Source organism: Pelodiscus sinensis, chromosome 32 (genome assembly GCF_049634645.1).
Source record: "Pelodiscus sinensis isolate JC-2024 chromosome 32, ASM4963464v1, whole genome shotgun sequence".
Taxonomy (NCBI): Eukaryota; Metazoa; Chordata; order Testudines; family Trionychidae; genus Pelodiscus; species Pelodiscus sinensis.
The window spans coordinates 10411715-10435073 of record NC_134742.1 but is presented as its reverse complement, the minus strand read 5'-3'; the positions used below and the strand labels follow the sequence as shown (position 1 = coordinate 10435073).

The window sequence follows — 23359 nt, the reverse complement described above, 5'->3', positions numbered from 1 at the left end:
ATTAGCCAGGGGATAAAATGGTGTCCTTGGCCTCTGTCAGAGGCTGGAGAGGGATGGCAGGAGACAAATCGCTTGATCATTGTCTTCGGTCCACCCTCTCTGGGGCACCTGGTGCTGGCCACTGTTGGTAGACAGGATACTGGGCTAGATGGACCTTTGGTCTGACCCAGTACGGCCGTTCTTATGTTCTTATGTTGTTCTTCTCTGGACTTTATCCACTTGGTTCTCATTGTTTTCTGAATTGTGGCACCTAGATCTGAACACAGTCAATGTTCACTCCTATTTAGCTTTTATTCAGTGCTCCTTCCTTGGCAGTCTTTTCCCATTTGGTATGCGTGCAACTGATTGTTCCTTCCTAAGTGGAGTTGCATTTATCGTCATTTAATTCCATCCTGTTTACTTCAGAGCATTTTTCTAGTTTGTCCAGATCCTGTTGAATTGTAATCCTATCTTCCAAAGCACTTGCAAACTCTAGCAGGTGGGTATCGTCCACAAACTTTACAAATGTAGTCTCTAGCCATTATCTAAAACATTGATGACCATAACTAGACACAGAACTTGAAACCTTTGGATACCCCATTCATTACGCTCTTCCAGCTCTGGGAACGGTTTTCTAACCAGTTATGCACCCCTCCAATAGTAGTTCTATCTAGGCTGGATTTCCCTAATTTGTTTAGGAGAAAGTCATGTGGGACAGTATGAAAAGTTTTAATAAAGTCAAGATGTACCACGTTACTGCTTCACCCCATCCACAAGGCTTGTTACCCTGGGAAAGAAAGCTATCAAGCTGCTTTGATACTGTTCTTGACAAAGCCGTGTTGACTCTTACTTATCCCCTTATCATCTTCTTGATGTTCACAAACTGACTGTTTAATTGTTTCCTCCATTATTTTTCTGGGAAGACAAGTTCAACTGACTAGTCTGTAATTTTCTGAGTCATCCTTGTTTCCCTTTTCGTTGACTGGCATTATACTTGTCCTATTCCAGACTTCTGGAATCTCTTCCATCTTCAATGACTTTTCAGAGATAATCTCTCATGGCTCAGCTATCTCCTCAGTCAGCTCCTTGAGTAACTCTGGGGCTGGTACCATCAGACAAGCAGAGACTAAGAACATATACTGGGTCAGACCAAAGGTCCATCCAGCCCAGTATCTTGTCTGCCGACAGTGGCCAATACCAGGTGCCCCAGAGGGTGTGAACCGAACAGGTAATGATCAAGTGATCTCTCTCCTGCCATCCATCTCCACTCTGACAAACAGAGGCTAGGGACACCATTCCTTACCCATCCTGGCTAATAGCCACTAATGGACTTAACCTCCATGAATTTATCTAGTTCTCTTTTAAAACTAGACCACATTGTGATGTAGGTATGGGATGATCCGCAGTGGCTGCAAAACTTCCGTATGTGTAAGGCCACTTTCATGGAAGTTTGAAAATTGCTTTTCCCCGCCCTGCTGTGCAAGAATCATAGAGCTAGAAGAGACCTCAGGAAGTCATCAAGTCCAGCCCCCTGCCCAAGGCAGGACCAATCCCAACTAAATCAACCCAGCCAGGGCTTTGTCAAGCCGAGACTTGAAAACCTCTATGGAAGGAGATTCCACCACCTTCCTAGGTAACCCATTCCAGTGCTTCACCACCCTCCTAATGAAATAGTTTTTCCTAATATCCCACCTAGACCTCTCTCACTGTAACTTGAGACCACTGCTCCTTGTTCTGCCATCCCTCACTACTGAGAACAGCCTCTCTCCATCCTCTTTGGAACCTCCCTTCAGGAAGTTGAAGGCTGCTATCAAATCCCCCCACACTCTTCTCTTCTGCAGACTAAACAAACCCAAATCCCTCAGTCTCTCCTCGTAAGTCATGTGCTTCAGCCCCCTAATCATTTTGGTCGCCCTCTGCTGGACCCTCTCCAATGCATCCACATCCTCCCTGTGGGGGGGCCCAGAACTGGACACAATACTCCAGATGTGGCCTCACCAGAATATCAAAATGAGACATGCTCTGACAGTGGAGAAGTGTATAGCAATTGTACTCTGAAAGCTTGCAGCACCAGACTGCTACCACTTAGTTGGGAATCAGTTCAGATTAGAGAACTGTACAGTTGTGAGCCAAGTGACCAAGATCATTAATACCCTTCTGCTACAGGGGGTAGTAACTCTGGGAAAGTTTGAGGACCTAATGGAGAGCTTTGCCATCCTGGGGTTCCCTAACAGTTGTGGGGTGATAGATGTAATTCACATCTCTATCTTGGCACCTGACCATCTTGTGAAAGAATACATAAACCGCGAGGGGTATTTCTCCATGCTGCTCCAGGGGCTGGTGGATCACAAGGGTAGTTTCACCGACATCAAAGTGGGAAGATTGGGAAAAGGTGCAGGCATCTTTAGGAATCCTGTTCTGTTCAAAAAGTGGCCAGCTGGAATGTTCTCCCCAGATTAGAAGATTAACATTGGGGGCATTGACATGCCAATAGTGGTCCTTGGAGACCCAGCCTACACCTTGCTCCTGTGGCTCATGAAGCCATACATGGGCAGCCTGGACTGCAAAAAGGAGCAGTTCAATTACTGGCTGAGCAAGTACAGAATGGTGGGAGAAGGTGCTTTTGGGCATCTAAAGGGAGGGATCCGCAGTCTACTGACTAGGTTAGATCTCAGCTAGGGATGTTAAATATCGGTTAATTGAATAGTCGAGTAACCTCGTGAATTTTTATTGGTTATATGGAGATATACTATCTCATAAAACTGGAAGGGACCTTGAAAGGTAATCGAATCACAGTAGGACCAAGGACCATTACGCCCCAGATCCCTAAATGGGCCCCTCAGGGATTGAACTCACAACCCTGGGTTGAACAGGCCAATGCTCAAGCCACTGAACATTGTTGACTAGTTAGTTGACTATTCTATGGTCCATGGGGGCGGGGCTGGTGCCACTGTATCAGAGGCAGCATGGTCCACAAGGGGAGCCAGTTTGAAAACTGATAAGGAGGCAGCAGTGTCAGGTGAGAGTCTTATGTCTGTTTTGTGGGCATTGATTCTTTGGCGAAGTGTCTGAGAAGTTTGTCCAATGTACATAAGCAGACGGACACTTTAGGCACATGATAGCTTCGGCTACGTCTACACTGGCATGATTTTCCGGAAATGCTTTTAACGGAAAAGTTTTCCATTAAAAGCATTTTCGGAAAAGCACGTCTAGATTGGCAGGATGCTTTTCTGGAAAAGCACTTTTTCCGGAAAAGCGTCCGTGGCCAATCTAGACGCGCTTTTCCGCAAAAAAGCCCCGATCGGGGCTTTTTTGCGGAAAACAGTACTGTGCTGTCTACACTGGCCCTTTTTCGGAACAGTTTTCCGGAAAAAGACTTTTGCCCGAACGGGAGCAGCATAGCTTTTCTGGAAAAGCACTGATGATTTTACATTAGATCGTCAGTGCTTTTCCGGAAATTCAAGCGGCCAGTGTAGACAGTTGGCAAGTTTTTCCGGAAAAGCAGCTGATTTTCCAGAATAACTTGCCAGTGTAGACACAGCCATAGGCTACGTCTAGACTGGCCCCTAATTCCGGAAAAGTCATGCAAAGCAGGTAAGTCAGAATAGGGAAATCCACGGGGGATTTAAATATCCCCCGCGGGATTTAAATAAACATGTCCGCCGCTTTTTTTCCGGCTTGGGGAAAAGCCAGAAAAAAGCGTCTAGACTGGCGCGATCCTCCGGAATAAAGCCCTTTCAAGTAGGAATAAGAGATCCTCCGGAAAAGGGCTTTATTCCGGAGGATCACGCCAGTCTAGACACTTTTTTCCGGCTTTTCCCCAAGTCGGAAAAAAAGCGACGGACATGTTTATTTAAATCCCCCGCGGATTTCCCTATTCTGACTTACCTGCTTTGCATGACTTTTCCGGAATTAGGGGCCAGTCTAGACGTAGCCATAGAGTATATTTCTTGATGAACAGGAATATGTGTTCTTGATCTTGTAATAGGCATGGTTAGGTCCAATATTGGTGTCAGCAGAATAAATATGTGGACAAAGCTGGCACCGGGGTGCGTTGCAAGGGAAGATACCAGGGTTGGTATTTGTGTGGTATGTCCTGTGGTTGTAGGTAAGAATCATCCTGAGGTTAGGTGGTTGTCTATAGGAGACTATGGGTCTGTCTCCCAGAGCCTCTCGGAGGGTAGTATCCTGTTCCAGTATAGGTTGTAGTTTATTGATAATGTGTTGGACGGGTTTAAGTTGGGGGCTATAGGAAACCAGCAGTGGGAAACTTAAGGCCCGGGGGCCAGATGTGGCCTCCAGCTTGCCCTGGAACTGGCTCACGGTTCTCCCTACCTTTGGGGAGCCTGCACTGGTGCTCTAGCCCCCTCCACTGTGGGGCTGGAGCGCACAAATTGTACTAGCCTGGGCCCCCTTAGGCACTGGTGGGGGAGGAAATGTGGGGAGGGTCTTTCCCCTTCTCGGTTGAGGGCCAAGTCAGTGAGATGCGAGGCCCCAATTGATTCTTCTGTGATCAGTGGCCCCCGACCCGAAAGATGTCTCCCCCCCAAACCTGACTTCAGGGCAGCCACACGCAAGTCCAGACCTTCTCCGCAGCCCTATACATCAGCAGGCCTTTGATGTCTTCATGAACACTTTTATAGTTTGGGGTAATCCAGGTGTAACCCAAAGTTGATTTTGCAAGTCCAGTGAAAAGCCGGGGGGAGTGGCTCTTCTCATCTCCCCTGTGTGCTGCCTTGCATACACATCTGTCTGTTCAAGAACTCCTCCTAATGGGTAAGAACTAGGAGCAGGCAGCTTCTTATCACAACTCAAAGCAAGGTCGGGGTTTGGTTGTGCCCGGACAATGGGATGTGCCTGGAATGGGATTGCGTCTCATCAAACCATACAGAAAAGAGACAGAATCAGCAGGCAGATGAAAGGGGCTGACTGGAGGCAGTATTACATTCGTACAGGAACTTTGTTGGCTATTCCCCCTTTTTCAGGGAGCGAGGGGCAAGTGCACTATTACTGCATTCCTCACTCTTTCTGGGGAGCAAAAGAGGCAGAGGAACCTGGATCTGCCCCAGCCAGGGGACATGCCCCTCTCCCAAAGCTGTGCCTGTTGGAGCTGCAGCAGCATTGGAGAGGCGTTTCTTACCTGGCTCCAAGTGGCTGTGATGAGAGGGGGATGCAGACTGCTGGGAAGCAGGTTTAAAACAAATAAAAGGATGCTCTTCTTACCTAGCACACAGTCAACCTGTGGAACTCCTTGCTGGAGGAGGTTGTGAAGGCTGGGACTGTAACAGGATTTAGAAGAGAACTAGAGAAATTCATGGTGGTTAAGCCCATTAATGGCTATTAGCCAGGATGGGTAAGGAATGGGGTCCCTAGCCTCTGTTTGTAAAAGGGTAGAGATGGATGGCAGGAAAAAGATCGCTTGATCATTACCTGTTCGGTCCACTTCCTCTGGGGCACCTGGCATTGGCGACTGTCGGCAGACAGGACACTGGGTTGGATGGACCTTTGGTCTGACGCAGTATGGCCATTCTTATGTTATGATACCCGCATCCCCAGCCCCACTCCAAAGCAAAGATTTACCTGAAGCATGGACATTTTCATTTTATTTTCCAAATAACAAAAATGAATGAAGGATCCAAGCAACGCTGGGTCAATAGTCTGGTTATTCTAGGTGTTAACGGTTTCCTTCTGATCTCTGGATGAAGAGAATACAGCCCTAGACAGGAACAGCGTTAAACTCTAACAAGATGTAAGTCAACACAGACTACAGGGTGGACCTCTCTGGTCCGGCACCCTTGGACCTCACTGGTTCCAGATGAGGAATTTTCCTGGACCAGGGTAGGTCATTTTTGCTTCCCTTTATCCGCACAGCTGGCCCATCCCCTACACTGCTCTGCCACCGGGCTTCCCTGTTAACTTCGCCCACTCCTGCAGTCCAGCTGAGGACGCTGTGGGCCGTCCTTCCTTCCCCCGCCCCCCAAATCCATCACACCAGGCTCCCAGGCCTTCCAATCCCTTGCAGTGTTCTGGAACATCTGTGGTTCGGCACTTCCAGTTTATAGACGTGCAACCTGTCTTACTATCTTCTTCCCATTTTTTCACAACAAGGCTGTGTCTACACTGGGCCACTTATTCCGGAAAAGCAGCTGCTTTTCCGGAATAAGCTGCGAGCTGTCTACACTGGCCGCTTGCTTTTCTGGAAAAGCAATGACGATCCACTGTAAGAAATCAGCTGCTTTTCTGGAAAAACTATGCTGCTCCCGCTCGGGCAAAAGTCCTTTTTCGGGAAAACTGTTCCGGAAAAGGGCCAGTGTAGACAGCACAGTAGTCTTTTCCGCAAAAAAGCCCCGATTGCAAAAATGACGATCGGGGCTTTTTTCCGGAAAAGTGCGTCTACATTGGCCATGGACGCTTTTCTGGAAAAAGGGCTTTTCCGGAAAAGCATCCTGCCAATGGAGACGCTCTTTTTCCGGAAATACTTATAACGGAAAACTGTTCCGTTTTAAGCATTTCCGGAAAAGGGTGCCAGTGTAGACGTAGCCCAAAAGTTTACATTTTAAAGCTCTAGCTTATCTAATGTGGACTGGAACCTAATTACCATTTACACACATTTCTAACATGTCTCTAAGGATGAATCAGAGTCAATCAGTCTGCAAATTGCTGACCCCTTTCTTGGGAATTGTCACGGAATTTTTGATCCTTGGTGGATTCTTCCATGTACAAGGAGGTCTGACTTCTGTATGAAACATTTCCCACAGTCCATGCATTTATGGGGTTTCCGTCCCGTGTGGATTCTCTGATGCCTAACAAGGTCTGACCTCCGCATGAAACTTTTTCTACATTTAAAGCACTTATGGGGTCTTCTTCTTGTGTGCAATATCTGATGGCTAACAAGTTCCGACCTCCATATGAAACTTTTCCCACAGACTAAGCACTTATGGGGTCTCTCTCCTGTGTGGTTTGCCTGATGTTTGTCAAGGGCGGACTTTACCCTGAAATTTTTCTCACAGTACAAGCACTTGTGGGGTCGCTCCCCTGTGTGGAGTGTCTGATGATTTATAAGAGCTGATCTCTGTGTGAAACTTTTCCCACAGTCTAAGCACTTATGGGGTTTCTCTCCTGTGTGGATTCTCTGATGTCTAACAAGGTCTGAGCGTGACATGAAACTTTTCCCACAGTCTAAACATTTGTGGAATCTTTCTCCTGTGTGGACTGCCAGATGTCTAACTAGTTCAGACCTCCACATAAAACTCTTCCCGCAGTCCAAGCACTTATGGAGTCTCTCCCCAGTGTGCATGCTTTGATGATTTTTAAGACCTGATTTCTGTGTGAAACATTTTCCACATTGCAAACACTTATGGGGTCTCTCTGCTGTATGGATTACCTGATGTTTATTGAGGTCTGAACTCTGTATGTGACTTTTCCCACAGTCCACATACTTGTGTGGTCTCTCTGCAGTATGGGTGTTCTGATGATTTATTAGACATGATCCCTGTATGGAACTCTTTGCACAGTCCAAGTATTTATGGGTGCTCGCTCTACTGTGGATTCTCTGATGTCTAACAAGGTCTGACCTCTGCATGAAACTTTTTCCACATTCCAAACACTTATGGGGTTTCTCCCCTGTGTGGGTTCTCTGATGTCTAACAAGGTCTGACTTCTGCATGAAACTTTTCCCACATTCCACGCACTTGTGGGGTCTCTCTCCTGTGTGGACTGCCTGATGTGAAACAAGGACTGACCTCTGTATGAAACTTTTCCCACAGACTAAGCATTTGTGGGGTCTCTCTTCAGTGTGCATTGCCTGATGTTTGTCAAGGGCTATCTTTTCCTTGAAATGTTTCTCACAGTACAAGCACTTGTAGGGTCTCTCTCCTGTGTGGATTACCTGATGTCTAACAAGGTCTGACCTCCATCTGAAACTTTTCCCACAGTCCAAGCACTTATAGGGTCTCTCTCCTGTGTGGACTCTCTGATGTAAAACAAGGACTGACCTCCGAACGAAATTTTTCCCACACACTAAGCATCTGTGGGGTTTCTCTCCCGTGTGGATTGCCTGATGTTTCTGAAGAGCTGACTTTTCCTTGAAAGTTTTCTCACAGTGCAAGCATTTGTAAGGTCTCTCTCCTGTGTGGATTACCAGATGCCTAACAAGATCTGACCTCCATCTGAAACTTTTCCCACAGTCCACGCACTGATAGGGTCTCTCTCCTCCATGGATTGCTTGATGTCTAACAAGGTCTGACCTCCATCGGAAACTTTTCCCACACTCTAAGCACTTATAGGGTCTCTCTCTTATGGGGCTTTTCTGATGTGTAAGTGCTGTCGACTTCCAATTGAAACTGTTTTCACAGTCCAGGCATTGGCAGGGTTTGTCTCCTATGTGGCTTTTCCCATGGCTATTGAAGTCTGAGCAGTTATTGAAGCTTTCTTCATGGTCCAAGCATTGAAGGAGTTTCTCTCCGGAAGGGATTGTCCCGGGTGTCACAAGCTGTAATCTTAGAATGAAGCCTTTCCCACACTGCAGACACTGGAAGGGTTTCTCTCCCTTGGCATTTATGTGCTGGGCCGTGGGATCCTTGTCTCCTCCCTCACATTTAATAGATTCATCCACTTGCCTCTCTGAGTAGTTTCCCGGCAGCCTCTCTGAGCTGGGCCAGTTCAAAAAGGCTTCTCCTTGTTCCCAGCAGAGAGAAAAATTCCCTTTAGCTCGTCCCACAGAGGTCCCCTGTGATTCCATTTCCACTAGAACTTCCCGATGGGAATTCTCTTCCTCCTTCACACTCGCTGTCTCATCACCTGCTGGGAGAGAGAGACAATCCAGGCAGAAGTCACTGAGCTGGGGAGAAAGAGGAACAGCACCCAGGGAAAACCCAACACACTGAAATTGCACAGGACGAGCAGTGGGATTCCGTCTTCACTTCCCACAGAAGCACACACAAGGAAGGAAACTCCTGCCACTGTGCATGCTATCTGCTGATTACAGCCTTACACTGGCTACGTCTACACTGGCCCCTTTTCCGGAAGGGGCATGTAAATTTCACTAGTCGTCGTAGGGAAATCCGCGGGGGATTTAAATATCCCCCGCGGCATTTAAATAAAAATGTCCGCCGCTTTTTTCCGGCTTTTAAAAAAGCCGGAAAAGAGCGTCTAGACTGGCCCCGATCCTCCGGAAAAAGTGCCCTTTGAAGTAGGAATAAGAGCCTCCGGAAAAGGGCACTTTTTCCGGAGGATCGGGGCCAGTCTAGACGCTCTTTTCCGGCTTTTTTAAAAGCCGGAAAAAAGCGGCGGACATTTTTATTTAAATGCCGCGGGGGATATTTAAATCCCCCGCGGATTTCCCTACGACGACTAGTGAAATTTACATGCCCCTTCCGGAAAAGGGGCCAGTGTAGACGTAGCCAGCGAGTATGGGGAAGCAGATTTCACGGAACATACTTACACCACATTTTGGGGATTTTCAAGTTTTCCCTTCATTCCCCAGCGGGTTTCTGTGTCAGTCCTCACCTGTGCGGGTGCCTCTTGGGATCTCTCCTTCCTCGTCGAGCACCCAGGGCTCTTCCCCTCGTTCCAGCCGGGCGATCAGCTCAGGTTTGGGAACGGGAAACCCTGCGCAGGGAGTGAAAGCAGAGCAGATCAGGAAACACGAAGGGTGGGGAGAACATCTGTCCCAAGGGACATTCCGTGAGTGGAAGCTATCCCCGGGCTCTGCTGGGGAATGCACATTTCAAGAGGACGGGAACATGGTCCTCGAGGGAGAGGCAAATAGCTTTGGAGAGACGTGGGATTTTTACACCCTCGCTAGGCATTCCCCGGAGCTGGCCAGTATGCGGGGGCTCACATAGCTCTGCAGTTAAACCCCTGCTTGTTTATAAATCTGCAGAGCCCAGAGCTCTTCCCACAGGTGGAGGTAGTCCCAAGAAGCGAGGTATGTAAGGATTCTGTGTGTGGCAGAATAATGACTCACTTCTGCCCCTTGAAAGTAGGAAGGGTGGGGAGGTGTGAGGAGACGGAGACCTCTCCCCCTGCACTGGCTAACAAGGGGTTAAAACAGGCCTTGGAGAGGGCTGTGGCAGGAACCAATTGGGAGAAGGCTTGAGGCAGCCAATCAGGGCCTGGCTGAGGGATATAAAACTGGGGGCACTCAAGTCTCTCTTGGACTCCAGAGGGAGAAGGACTTGCTGCCTAGAGAGAGAAATAGTGAGATGGAGCAGCCAGGGAGCCAGCAGGGTTCCACCTGAGCTACCTCACTGGCCATGCAGCTCAGAGAGGAGTGAGGACCCCAGAGTGTGGACACAGCCAGGGGGTAGGACCCATGGGAGGGAGAATCATAGAATACTAGCACTGGAAGGGACCTCAAGAGGTCATCGAGTCCAGTCCTCTGCCCTCACGGCAGGACCCAGCACTGTCTAGACCATCCCTGATAGATATTTATTTAACCTGCTCTTAAATATCTCCAGAGATGGAGATTCCACAACCTCCCTGGGTAATTTATTCCAATGTTTAACCACCCTGAGATTAGGACTTTTTCCTAATGTCCAACCGAAACCTCCCTTGCTGCAGTTTAAGCCCATTGCTTCTTGTTCTATCCTCAGAGGCCAAGATGAACAAGTTTTCTCCCTCGTCCTTGTGACACCCTGTTAGATACCTGAAAACTGCTCTCATGTCCCCTCTCAGTCTTCTCTTTTCCAAACTAAACAAGCCCAATTCTTTCAGTCTTCCTTCATAAGTTATGTTCTCTAGACCTTTCATCATTCTTGTTGCTCTTCTCTGGACCTTCTCCAATTTCTCCACATCTTTCTTGAAATGCGGCGCCCAGAACTGAACACAATACTCCAACTGAGGCCTAATCAGTGCAGGGTAGAGTGGAAGAATGACTTCTTGTGTCTTGCTCACAACACTCCTGTTAATGCATCCTAGAATCATGTTGGCTTTTTTTACAACAGTGTCACACTGTTGACTCATATTTAGCTTGTGATCCACTATAACCACTACATCTCTTTCTGCCATGCTCCTTCCTAGACAGTCGCTTCCCATTCTGTATGTGTGAAACTGATTGTTCCTTCCTAAGTGGAGCACTTTGCATTTGTCCTTATTAAGCTTCATCCTGTTTACCTCTGACCATTTCTTCAATTTGTCCATATCATTTTGAATTATGACCCTATCCTCCAAAGCAGTCGCAACCCCTCCCAGCTTGGTATCATCTGCAAACTTACTGGCTGTGTCTAGACTGGCAAGTTTTTCCAGAAAATCAGCCGCTTTTCCGGAAAAACTTGCCAGCTGTCTACACTGGCCGCTTGAATTTCTGGAAAAGCACCGAAGATCTACTGTAAAATCATCAGTGCTTTTCTGGAAAAACTATGCTGCTCCCGTTCGGGCAAAAGTCCTTTTCCGAACGACTTTTGCGCAAAAGGGCCAGTGTAGACAGCACAGTAGTGTTTTCCGCAAAAAAGCCCCAATCGCGAAAATGGCGATCGAGGCTTTTTTGCGGAAAAGTGCGTCTAGATTGGCCACGGACACTTTTCTGCTAAAAGTGCTTTTCCAGAAAAGCATCCTGCCAATCTAGACGTGCTTTTCCGAAAATGCTTTTAACGGAAAACATTTCCGTTAAAAGCATTTCCGGAAAATCATGCCAGTGTAGACGTAGCGAATAAGTGTACTCTCTATGCCGATATCTACATCATTGATGACAATATTAAACAGAACCGATCCCAAAACAGACGGCTTCAGAACCCCACTTGTTATGCCTTTCCAGCAGGATTGTGAACTGTTAATAACTACTCTCTGGAGGCTGCCTTCTGGGAGGGATTTAGGGCCTGGCATGGTGGAGAGGGGAAGGTTTGGAAATAGCAGATGGGACATGGCTGGAGAAGGGCTCCCCAGAGCTGGAAAGAGCTAATTCTTGGGCCGGCTGCAGCGCTGGGTGTGCTTGTATTACACGTGTGCTCAGCACGTCCATTAGGCTTTGACACCGTGTCCCATTGGAAAGGGAACAGAGATGCAAGTCTCTCTCGCAGGGCAGCTGTGCCCTGGGTAACCCAGTCCCCTCATTTCTCTGAGCAGGGAAGAACCTGACCCGTGTCGGACACGCAGACCCCACGGCTCCTAATCCCCGAGGGGCCGGGACGCCCTTACCCAGCGAGGTCACCGCCTCGTAGTTCTCCTGCATGACGTCCCTGTAGAGGGCTCTCTGAGCGGGGCCCAGCAGCGCCCCCTGCCCCTGGGTGAAATACACAGCCACCTCCTCGAAGGTCACCCGCATCTGCAACAACAAGAGTCCCTCACCCACTGCCTGTGGCCCCAGCCACCATCCTGCTAGTCATGCGGGGGCGGCTCCTAGAAAAGCAGGATCCCCATCACCCTGCTCAGAGCAGCCAGGAGGTGGGAGAAGGGGAGAGCTTCTTGTGCCCCCAGCAGACAGGGCATGGCAGGGTCTTCTCATTCCCCACACCCCTCCTAGCCACAGGCTGATGGGAAGCTGAGCTCAGAGCCAGGGACAGGAATCCCGACAGCTTCCCTTGGTATTTCACAGCAGCCTCTGCCCAGTGGGGTCAGGTTCCAGCCCTGGGCATCTGGAAAATATTCCCAACTCTGCCCAGGTTGACTGTGTCCTGTTTGAGAACATGGGAACGTCCCTTCCTTCCCTGCTGCCAATGGGCCTGCTCAGAAACTCAGCGGGTTTTCCCCCACCTGCCCAGAAGTTCCCTGACATTCCCCTACCTGAGCTGGCTCCATCACAGCCATTGCCTGGCCCTGACCCCTGGCCGATGGGACGATCTGGAGTGAAATGTGGACGTGATTCCTCAGCCTGTTGGGATGAGAGGGGTGATTGGGGAGGTTACAGAAGGGGCTGGGGTCCCGGTCACAGCCCTGTTTCCCCTTCCCAAAAATAGCATCTCTGAGCCAAATGCCAGAAAAAGAGCAGAATCAAAGGAACCACTAAGGAGGATTCTGCCTGTACTGTCGTGTGACCCTCTAGCCCCCTCTCATCACCCGGCTCTTGCCCTCACCCCCAACCCCCTGCCCTGAAGGAGCTGGGCATCTTTGAGTAAGTCTGCTTGTGTTACATGGTTTAATTTGCTCTCCATGATGCCCCTATAGATGGGAGCAAACCGGCGCAGTCCCTGGGAATGGAGCTGGAGTAGCAGCCACACAAGCAGAACCAGAGTTTTCAGCCCTTGTACAATAATGGGCCATTGAACATGGGAGACAGCAGCACAGTCGGTGTCTGTAAGAAAAGGGGGGGGGGGTTTGCCATGGGGCAACTCACCTGCATTAGGTATCCCGCTGCGACAACACAAAGGGTGAGGCCAGGCCTGTGTCCCCCTGCCTGAGCAACGCCAGGCAGAAGCCGAAAATGATTTGACTTTGGCAGCGCAGATCAGCACCTTGGGCAGAACGAAGAGCAGCCCTGAAATGCATCAAAATACAGCGTCCATCAGAGGCTGGGAACTTAGCACGGGCAAGGAGAAGTGGAAACAGAGCAGCTGACAAATGAAGTCCCCGAAAAGCAGGAGGTACATCCGGGTGTGTGCAATGGGGGTGGCTCATGGGTGACCCTGTAACCCAGTGGTCACCAACCAGTCGATCGGGATCGACTGGTAGATCTTGGAGCCTCTGACAGGTGATCCTGACTGGTTTGGCCAAGAGGCTGTCAAGGGCAGGGGTGGATATAGGGCAGGGTGAGTGGGGCGGCTGCCCCAGGCCCCGTGCTTCAAGAAGCCTCGCGCATGTGCCGTGGCACCACCGTGCATGTGCCGTGGCACCACCGTGCATGTGCGTGGCGCCACCACGCATGCGCCATGGCAAAGGGGGGGGGGTCCTGCAAAATGGGTCATCTGCCCCTGATCAAGTGCCAGCATTTCAGCTGCCCTCCCCACTAACGCTCATCTCCTGCCCTTTGCCTTGGAACTGCCCCTCCCCCGGGGAGCTTCCTGCTTTCTGGACAGGGCACGGGAGGGGTGCTGATGTCAGGGTGCCTCCTGCCACTTTGTAGCCTTTCTCCACAAAGCAGAGAGGGGGCACAAGAGGACTTGGGATGGAGGGAGTTTGCTGGCTGCTTTAGGGAGCGGGCCAGGGCAGGGGTAAGCCTGCCTTAGCCCCACTGCATCACCAACCAGGAGCCACCTGAGGTAAGCAGGGCCCAGATGGAGCCCACATCCCAAACTTCTACCCCAATCATGAACCCCCCTCAAACAGCCCAAGCCCAGAGCACGCCTGCAGCCCAGCTGCCTGTCCCAAGAGCAGCTCAGAGCTCTCACAGTCCAGATCCCTGAATCCAAGACCAGAGCCTGCAGCCCAAACCTCTACCCCAGCCTGATGAAAGCGAGTGAGGCTAGGCAAGAGAGGGAGGCTGGAGTGAGCAGGGGCGGGGCCTTGGAGAAGGGGTGGAAAGGAGGCGGGGCCACGGTATTTATATTTGAGGTAGCTCTTAGATCGCACTTAACACTCAAAAAGTGACCTTGTGCTTAAAATGCTGGCGATCACTGCTGCAACCAACCCCTCTGGAGCTACGGATCCTTTGGACGGGAAAAGCCTGAGGCTAGAAGGCCGGGAAGGCAGGACACACAGGGACAGAGAAATTCCTTTGGTTTGTTTTTTTTATTAGAATTCTAGAATTGCGGGGGAGGATGACGGCACAATGACGTCCCCCCGCGCAGTGACAATGCGGCTTAGAATGGAGAGCTCCGAGTCAGAACAATGGGAGCCAAGACCCTGGGCAAGCGGGGAAGCCCCTCTGCCCCCCTCCCTCTAGTTTTGCAACCCCAGCAGCTGGCTCAGCCCATGGGGGAACTTTCACCCTTTTTGCCCCCCCTACTCCTGGGTTTTACCCTCTGCGCTGCCTGGCAGGGTCTGTGCCCCGGCTCACCCCACACTCTGTACAGGCTGGCGGCAGCTGCCCCGGGCGGGGACTCGCAGCCAGCTCCGCCGGGAGCAGCCCGGGGCCAACCCCTCCCCCTGCAGCCCGGGGGCACCGGGGCGCCGCTCTCGGGGGGTCTCTCTTACCTGCCCCCCAAGCGCTGCCCGCCCTGGGGCAGGGGCTGGGCCTGGCCGGGCTGGGGGCGCTGCCCGGGGAGAGGCTCCTGGGGAGGGAGCAGCGGGACTGGCCCGGCCGGAGATTCCCCCTCCCGGCTGCAGCCCGGGCTCCGGGGCCCCGCAGCAGCCCCCGCCGGGGCTCGGGGATCCGGCCCGGAGCCTGGCCCCAGAGTCCCCGCGAGCAGCGGCGGCGAGTCGCTTCCTGCGGCCGGGCCGGAGCCAGCGATCGCTCCCCCCGCGCCTGCTGCTGCTGGGTCCTAGCGAGACACCCACCGTCGGCGCCGCGCCGCCCAGCGGCCCCAGCCCCAATCTCACTTCCCAGAGATGTTGGGATGTAGCCCGAGCCCGTTGAGGCTGCTGGCTGGGGCCCCCTCTCCGGTGAGCTCTGCTCAGGTTCTTTCAGCCTCACCCTGGCTGAGTCCCAGGAGACGGGATGGGACAGGCCCCTGTCAAACAGGGATCCCCAAACTTATCATGCCCAAGATCTTTGGCTTTTAAGGGGTGCCCAGAATCTACCCTGCTCGATCCCTGAGGCCCCAGCTGTTCCCCAATGCCCCCCCTGTCACTGGCTCTGCTCCCCTTCACTGTTACTGGGCTGGGGCAGGGGGTGGGGTTTAGCAGGGGGATTAGGTGCTGACTTTAGGAAGGGGTTCAGGTTTGGAACTTGGCGTACAAGTGGGGGGTTGGGGTTCAGGAAGGGGTATGTAGCGCTGGTTCTGGCAGGAGGGGTCCGTGGTGCAGGAGAGGGTTTCGGCAGGAAGGTGAGTATGAGATCCTGACTCCAAGATAGGGTTCAGGGTTGGGATGGTATTTTGGGGTGCTGGCTCTGGGAGGAGGGTCAGGGTTGGGGCAGGAGTGCAGGAGGGGCTGCTGGATCTGGGAGGGGGCAGGAGTCCAGGAGGGGGTTGGGGGTGCAGGAAGGGGTTCTGGATCCGGGAGGGGGCAGGGATGCAGGAGGGGGTGCTGGTTCTGTGAGAAGATGCTTGGGTGCAGAGGGGGTGCTGGACCTGGGTGGGGAGTAGGGGGGGATGCTGGCTCTGGGAGGGTATGTGATGGCACGTCAGGGACCCCCCCGATCCTGCACCCCATCTGCAACATGATGAGACTCCACCAGCCAGTAGAATAAAGAGGGTTTATTGCTTCTGCAAGGTACAGCACAGCCCGGGTTCTATGTGGGTATCAAAGTGAGGGGCCAGGTAGCCTCAGACCCCATGGGGTAGGGGTCTATAGCCCCCCCTTCCCCAAGTATTCCACTTAGTCTCTTCTCTTCCAGCCAAGACTGACCAGCACCCGGCCCCAAGCTGCTGCAATGAGAGAAGGCTGGGGTAGTCCTCACTTCCCGGCACAGCCTGCATACCGAGCCCCATATCCCCAACCCCACACCAGACCAATGATGTACACAAAGCATGGACATTTGCATTTTATTTTCCAAAAAAACAATTAATTAAGGACCCGAGCAACAGTGGGACAATATTCTAGTTATCTATATGTTAACTATTTCCTTTTGATCTCTGAATGAAGAGAATGCAGCCCTAGACAGGAACAGTTTGAATACAGTGTTAAGCTCTAACAAGATGTAAGTAAACATAGGCTATTACAAGTACTATGTTCCTCCAGTTCTTTAACAACAAAAGTTTATATTTCAAAGGTCTAGCTTATCTAATGTGGACTGGAACCTAATTACCGTTTACACACACATCTAACATGTCTCTAACGGATGAGTCAGGATAAATCAGTTGGCAAGTTGTTTAACCCTTTCTTGGCTAGTGTCACAGGATTTTAGATCCTGAGTGAATTCTTCCATGTAAAATGAGGTGTGCCTTCTGTATGAAACTTTTTCCACAGTCCAAGCATGTATAGGGTCTCTCCCCAGTGTGGAGTCTCTGATGATTTATAAGAGTAGATCTCTGTATGAAACATTTCCCACAGTCCATGCATTTATGGGGTTTCTCTCCTGTGTGGATTCTCTGATGCCTAACAAGGTCTGACCTCCATACGAAACACTTTCCACATTTTAAGCACTGATGGGGTCTCGCTCTTGAGTGCAATTTCTGATGTTTAACAAGGTCTGACCTCCATATGAAACTTTTTCCACAGTCTAAGCACTTGTGGGGTCTCTCTCCTGTGTGGACTGTCTGATGTGAAATAAGGGCTGACTTGACCCTGAATTTTTTCTCACAGTACAAGCACTGGTGGGGTCTCTCTCCTGTGTGGATTGTCTGATGAGTAACAAGATCTGACCTCCGCATAAACCTTTTCCCACAGTCTAAGCATTTGTGGGGTCTCTCTCCTGTGTGTCTTGCCAGATGTCTAACAAGGTCTGACCTTCGTGCAAACTTTTTCCCACAGTCCAAGCATTTATGGGGTTTCTCCCCATTGTGGATAGTTTGATGATTTCTAAGAGATGATCTCAGCGTGAAACATTTTCCACATTCCAAACACTTGTAGGGTCTCTCTGCTGTGTGCATTCCCTGATGCTTAATAAGGGTTGAACTCTGTGTGTAACTTTTCTCACCGTCCACATATTTGTGGGGTCTCTCCCCCATGTGGACCTTTTGATGATTCATAAGAGTTGATCTCTGTATGAAACTTTTTCCACAGTCCAAGCACTTGTGGGGTCTCTCTCCAGTGTGGAGTCTCTGATGATTTATCAGAATTGATTTCTGTATGAAACATTTTCCACAGTCTAAGCATTTATGGGGTCTCTCGCCTGTATGGACTGGCTGATGTCTAACAAGGTCCGCCCTCCATTTGAAACCTTTCCCACAGTTTAAGCATTTATGGGGTCTCTCTCCTGTGTGGACTGCCTGATGTCTAATAATGTCTGACCTCCATTTGAAACTTTTCCCACAGTCTAAGCACTTATAGGGTCTCTCTCCTGTGTGGCTCATCTGGTGTGTAACTGGTGTCAACGTCCAATTCAAACAGTTCCCGCAATCCAGGCATCGATAGGGATCCTCTCCTGTGTGGCTTCTCCCTTGGTGATTAAGGTCTGAGCAGTGACTGAAGCTTTCTCCACGGTCCAAGCATTGAAGGGGTTTCTCTCCGGAAGGGATTGTCCCAAGTGTCACAAGGTGTGAACTCAGAATGAAGCCTTTCCCACACTGCAGGCACTGGAAGGGTTTCTCTCCCGTGGCATTTATGTGCTGGGCCGTGGGATCCTTGTCTCCTCCCTCACATTTAATAGACTCCTCCACTTGCTTCTCTGAGTAGTTTCCCAGCAGCCTCTCTGAGCGGGGCCAGTTCAAAAAGGCTTCTCCTTGTTCCCAGCAGAGAGAAAAATTCCCTTTAGCTCGTCCCACAGAGGTCCCCTGTGATTCCATTTCCCCTGGAACTTCCTGATGGGGATTCTCTTCCTCCTTTACACTCGCTGTCTCATCACCTGCTGGGAGAGAGAGACAATCCAGGCAGGAGTCACTGAGCTAGGGAGAAAGAGGAACAGCACCCAGGGAAAACCCAACACACTAAGGCTACGTCTACACTGGCCCCTTTTCCGAAAGGGGCATGTTAATTTCACAGGTCGTAATAGGGAAATCCGCGGGGGATTTAAATATCCCCCGCGGCATTTAAATAAAAATGTCCGCCGCTTTTCTAAAAGCCGGAAAAGAGCGTCTACACTGGCCCTGATCCTCCGGAAAAAAAGCCCTTTTCCGGAGGATCTTATTCCTACTTCAAAGTAGGAATAAGATCCTCCGGAAAAGGGCTTTTTTTCCGGAGGATCAGGGCCAGTGTAGACGCTCTTTTCCGGCTTTTCTAAAAGCCGGAAAAAAGCGGCGGACATTTTTATTTAAATGCCGCGGGGGATATTTAAATCCCCCGCGGATTTCCCTATTACGACCTGTGAAATTAACATGCCCCTTTCGGAAAAGGGGCCAGTGTAGACAAGCCCTGACATTGCACAGGATGAGCAATGGGATTCCGTCTTCACTCCCCACACAACCACACACGAGGAGGGAAAACAGGAATGAAACTCCTGGCGCTCTGAGTGATATCTGCTGGTGACAGCCCTGCTCTGTGTGAGAGGAGGGAGCACTCAGGACACTTGCTTGCGCCACATTTTTGGGATTCTCAGGTTTTCCCTTCATTCCCCAGTGGGTTTCTGTGTGAGTCCTCACCTGTGCAGGTGCCTCTCCGGATCTCTCTTTCCTCCCCAGCCTGGAGGTCGGGCACCCAGGGCTCTTCCCCTCTTTCCAGCCGGGCGATCAGCTCAGGTTTGGGAACGGGAAACCCTGCGCAGGGAGTGAAATCAGAGCAGATCAGGGTGCATGGAGGGTGGGGAAAGCGTTTGTCCCAAGGGACATTCCGTGAGTGGAACCTGTCCCCGGGCTCTGCTGGGGAATGTGCAATCCAAGAGAACAGGAACATGGTCACTGAGCCCCCGGGAAGGGGCAAATGGCTTTGGAGAAAAGTGGAATTTTTACATCCTCCCTAGGAGTTCCCAGGATCGGGGCAGTCTGGGGCCCTTGCTGACACTCACAGCTCTGCAGTTACACCCCTGCCTGTTTCTAAACCTGGAGAGCCCAGGTTCCCTTCATGGCTGGAGCTACTTCCAAGAATGGAGGTAAATAAGGATTCTCTGTGTGAATGAGAGCCAACACAGACTGGACAATGAATGACTTAGGGGTGTTACATTTTGATTAGTCAATAAGGGGTGGGGCAGGGCACTCACTCTCCCAGCTGGGCCTCTGATATTTAAATGTAGTAGGTGCCGCCCAGGGCTCTTACTACATTTAAAAGGCAGGGGTGCAACAGGGAACCCAGGATGAGTGGGTTCTGCTTGAGTCCCTGCTTGCCCGGGGTTCCCTAGTGCACCGCCTCTGCCTTTGAAATGTAGGAGAGCTCTTTGAAATGTAGGGCTCTTACTACATTTCAAAGGGAGAGATACAGCAGTGGGACCGGTGCGAGCAGGGACTGCTTACGTCTCCCTTGTGCTGTTTCCCACTGTGCCTCTGCCTTCCCTTTCGCTCGGAAACAGTACTAGGGGGAACTGGCTTTTAAGCCAGTTCCCCCCAGCACTGGTTCTTGCTTCCCCCTCCTTGCTGCCTCTGATACAGAGGCAGCAAGAGGGGGGGGGGGAGGAAAGCGACTAGTCAACTAGATGCTTATATCCCTAGAATGACTTCTGCCCCTTTGAAGGATGGAAGGGGGGAAGATGTGACAGGGTGGGACCAGTGAACTGGCTAAGAAGGAGTTAAAACAGGCCTGGAAGAGAGATGGAGCCAATTGGGCGAAGGCTTGAGGCAGCCAATCAGGGCCTGGCTGGGGGATATAAAACTGAAGGAAGTGGGTGCTCACTCTCTTTCCAACTCCAGAGGGAGAAGGACTTGCTGCCTAGAGAGATAAACAGGAAGATGGAGCAGCTAGCTTCCAGGCTCAGGCCCTGAGCTACTACTGCACTGGCCCTACAGCTCAGAGGGAGGTGAGTGAGGACCCGAGAGTGGACACAGCCATGGGGCTGTACCTGTGGAAAGGGAGGCTGCCATCTGGGAGGGATGCAGGGCCTGGAATGGTGGAGAGGGGAAAGTCAGGAAATAGTAAGTGGGACACTGCGGGAGGAGGAGGTTCCAGAGCTTCAAGAGCTAATTCTTGGACCGGCCAGCAGGAGGTGCTGCAGCACTGGGTGTGATCGTATTATACGTGGGCTCAGCACATCCATTAGGGTTTGACACCCTGGTCTCACTGCCCAGGGCACAGAGATGCAAGTTGCTCTCCCCCGGCAGCTGTGCCCATGGAACCCATTCCTGTCCAGGCCACCTGAGCAGGGAAGAACCTGACCCGTGTCGGACACGCAGACCCCACGGCTCCTAATCCCCGAGGGGCCGGGACGCCCTTACCCAGCGAGGTCACCGCCTCGTAGTTCTCCTGCATGACGTCCCTGTAGAGGGCTCTCTGAGCGGGGCCCAGCAGCGCCCCCTGCCCCTGGGTGAAATACACAGCCACCTCCTCGAAGGTCACCCGCATCTGCAACAACAAGAGTCCCCTGCTCAGCCCCTGCGGCTCCAGCCACAATCCTGCTAGTCATGGGGGAGCAGTCCCAGAGAAGTACAAGCTCCCTACACCCTGCTCAGAGCAGCCAGGGGGCTGCAGGTTTGAGAGAAGGGGAGAGCTCCTTGTGTCCACAGCAGACAGAGCGGTGCTGGGTTTTCTCATTCCCCATCCACTTGACAGGCTGAGAGGGGAAGCCGAGCTCTGAGTCGGGGACAGGAATCCCGATGGCCTCCCTTTGTATTTCACAGCAGCCTCTGCCCAGTGGGGTCAGACTCCGGCATGGGGAGTCTGAAAAATGTTCCCAGCCCTGCCCAGGATGGTTGTGTCCTGCTTGGAAAAAATGGGAACGTCCCCTCCTTCCCTGTCGCCATGAAACCTGCATAGAAACTCTGCAGGTTTGTCACATTCTGTCCCCTCCTTGCCTCTCCCTCCCCCTGCCCAGCAGCTCCCTGAAACCCCCTACCTGAGCGGGCTCCATCCCGGCCCTGGCCCCTGGCAGACGGGCGCTCTGGAGCGAACTCTCGACGTGTCTCCTCAGCCTGTCGGGGCGAGAGAGGTGCCTGGGGTTACAGAAGGGCCTGGAGTCCATTTCACACCCTGACTTCCCCCATCCCCAGGCTCCTTAGACTAGAATCAAAGCAAGGAGATGGGGGCGGGGGGGTCCTGCTATTGTAGAGTGATTCCCTCCAGCTTGCCTTCTCCCCCAGGTGTGCTGCATTTAGCAGCATGAGCCATTGGTCTGTCCTCCCTCAGCACTTCCCATTGTACCCAGAAGAGTCAGGCTTCCCAGGGGCTGCAGGGATAGATCGAGGCAGGGCTGGGAGCTGGGAACCTTCCTCCTCACTTGTCACTCCTCCTGCCCCTTCCAGTCTCTCCGTTTCCATCCTCCCCCCACTCCCTAAGACAGTGGTTCTCAACTCGTTTCAGTCCACGGACCACCAGGCCAATCAAACAATTTTCGTGGACCACCTCCTTTTTGAGGCATGATAAAAAAGAGCAGACAATGAACATTTTTGGTTTGAAATCCATTTTTTACTAACAGATTTTTTTTATGCCTGCCCATGCCGTGTGACTTTGGACAATGTTCCTGTGGACCACCGAAAAACTCACCATGGACCACCAGGTGAGAACCACAGCCGTGGGAGAAGCGGGGGCTTTCCCACTGCCAGGGGCCTTTGTTCTCACTCAACCGCTGCCAGCAGGAGTGTGAACCTGGCGGTGTCTGAAAAGGGAGTTCTGGGACTCTCAGACACACTGGGAGAGCCCCCCCTCTCCAACACACCTCGGGTGGACTCACTTGCAGGCCCTTAGTGCAGAAGTTTAGGCAGGGCCAGTCTGCTCACTCCCTGGCGACATCTACACTGGTATGATTTTCCAGAAATGCTTTTAACGGAAAAGTTTTCCGTTAAAAGCATTTTCGGAAAAGCGCGTCTAGATTGGCAGGACGCTTTTCTGGAAAAGCACTTTTTTGCGGAAAAGCGTCCATGGCTAATCTAGACGTGCTTTTCCGCAAAAAAGCCCCGATCGCCATTTTCTCGATCAGGGCTTTTTTGCGGAAAACAAATCTCTGCTGTCTACACTGGCCCTTTTGCGCAAAAGTTTTTCGGAAAAAGACTTTTGCACGAACAGGAGCAGCATAGTATTTCTGCAAAAGCACTGACAATCTTACATGAGATCGTCAGTGCTTTTGCGGAAATTCAAGCAGCCAGTGTAGACAGCTGGCAAGTTTTTCCGCAAAAGCAGATGATTTTGCGGAAAAACTTGCCAGTCTAGAACCAGCCCCTGTGTGTTAAATGTTTTAATTTGCTTTCTATCATGCCCCCATGCATGGGAGCAAACCGGTGCAGTCCTTGGGAACAGAGCTGGAAGAGCAGCCACCCAAGCAGAACCAGAGTTTTTAGCCCATGTACAAAAATGGGTCTTTTACCATACAAGTCAGCAGTACAGTCGCTGTCTATAAGAAAATGGTGGGTTTCACCATGGGGCAACTAACCTGCCTTTTGCTGTCCCACTACGACAACATAAAGGGTGAGGCCAGGTCTGTGCCCCCCTGCCTGGCCAATGCAAAGGCGAAATCAAGTAACTCGTTTTCAAAATGATTTCACTTTGGCCATGCAGATTAGTGCATTTGCCAGAGGGAAGAACAGCCCCAAAATGCATTGCCAGAAAGAAAGTAGCATGCAGAAAAGGCTGGGAACGGAATACAGGCAACGAGAAGTGGAAACAGATCCATTGAAAAATGAAATCCTAGAAAATTAGTGTGCACAGTGTGGGGGGTAGGAGGTTTACTCATGTTACAAGATTATACAATCATTCTATATCTACAGATTCTTTGGAAGGTAAAGGTATGGATGCT

At 51.2% G+C, this 23359-nt stretch overlaps 3 protein-coding genes across 10 annotated transcripts in view; 1 reads left to right on the top strand and 2 right to left on the bottom strand.

Annotated features, from left to right (window-relative positions):
• LOC102462223 (uncharacterized) overlaps window positions 1-23359 on the top strand; it is a 48348-nt gene that overhangs the window by 5509 nt on the left and 19480 nt on the right. The window lies entirely within an intron of this gene.
• LOC102445850 (uncharacterized) lies at window positions 5566-13388 on the bottom strand. 4 transcript variants are annotated; one of them, XM_025190156.2, is made up of 5 exons: window positions 13250-13388; window positions 12700-12787; window positions 12115-12241; window positions 9487-9588; window positions 5566-8781 (listed from the first exon to the last, which is right to left on the bottom strand). In XM_025190156.2, the coding sequence occupies exons 2-5, from the start codon at window positions 12721-12723 to the stop codon at window positions 6662-6664; spliced, it is 2373 nt and encodes a 790-aa protein (XP_025045941.2). In that variant the 5' UTR covers window positions 12724-12787; window positions 13250-13388; the 3' UTR covers window positions 5566-6661. The 4 variants fall into 4 exon arrangements, with proteins under 4 accessions (XP_025045941.2, XP_075770006.1, XP_075770007.1 ...); XM_075913891.1 differs by having other exon boundaries at window positions 5566-8778; XM_075913892.1 differs by lacking the exons at window positions 12115-12241; window positions 12700-12787; window positions 13250-13388 and adding an exon at window positions 10628-11436 and having other exon boundaries at window positions 5566-8778.
• LOC112547588 (uncharacterized) lies at window positions 16421-22471 on the bottom strand. Of its 5 annotated transcripts, XM_025190171.2 has the most exons (4): window positions 21467-22471; window positions 20850-20976; window positions 19131-19244; window positions 16421-18397 (listed from the first exon to the last, which is right to left on the bottom strand). In XM_025190171.2, the coding sequence occupies exons 1-4, from the start codon at window positions 21590-21592 to the stop codon at window positions 16785-16787; spliced, it is 1980 nt and encodes a 659-aa protein (XP_025045956.2). In that variant the 5' UTR covers window positions 21593-22471; the 3' UTR covers window positions 16421-16784. The 5 variants fall into 5 exon arrangements, with proteins under 5 accessions (XP_025045956.2, XP_075770059.1, XP_075770060.1 ...); XM_075913944.1 differs by lacking the exon at window positions 21467-22471 and having other exon boundaries at window positions 16421-18400; window positions 20850-21408; XM_075913945.1 differs by lacking the exons at window positions 20850-20976; window positions 21467-22471 and adding an exon at window positions 20477-20842 and having other exon boundaries at window positions 16421-18400.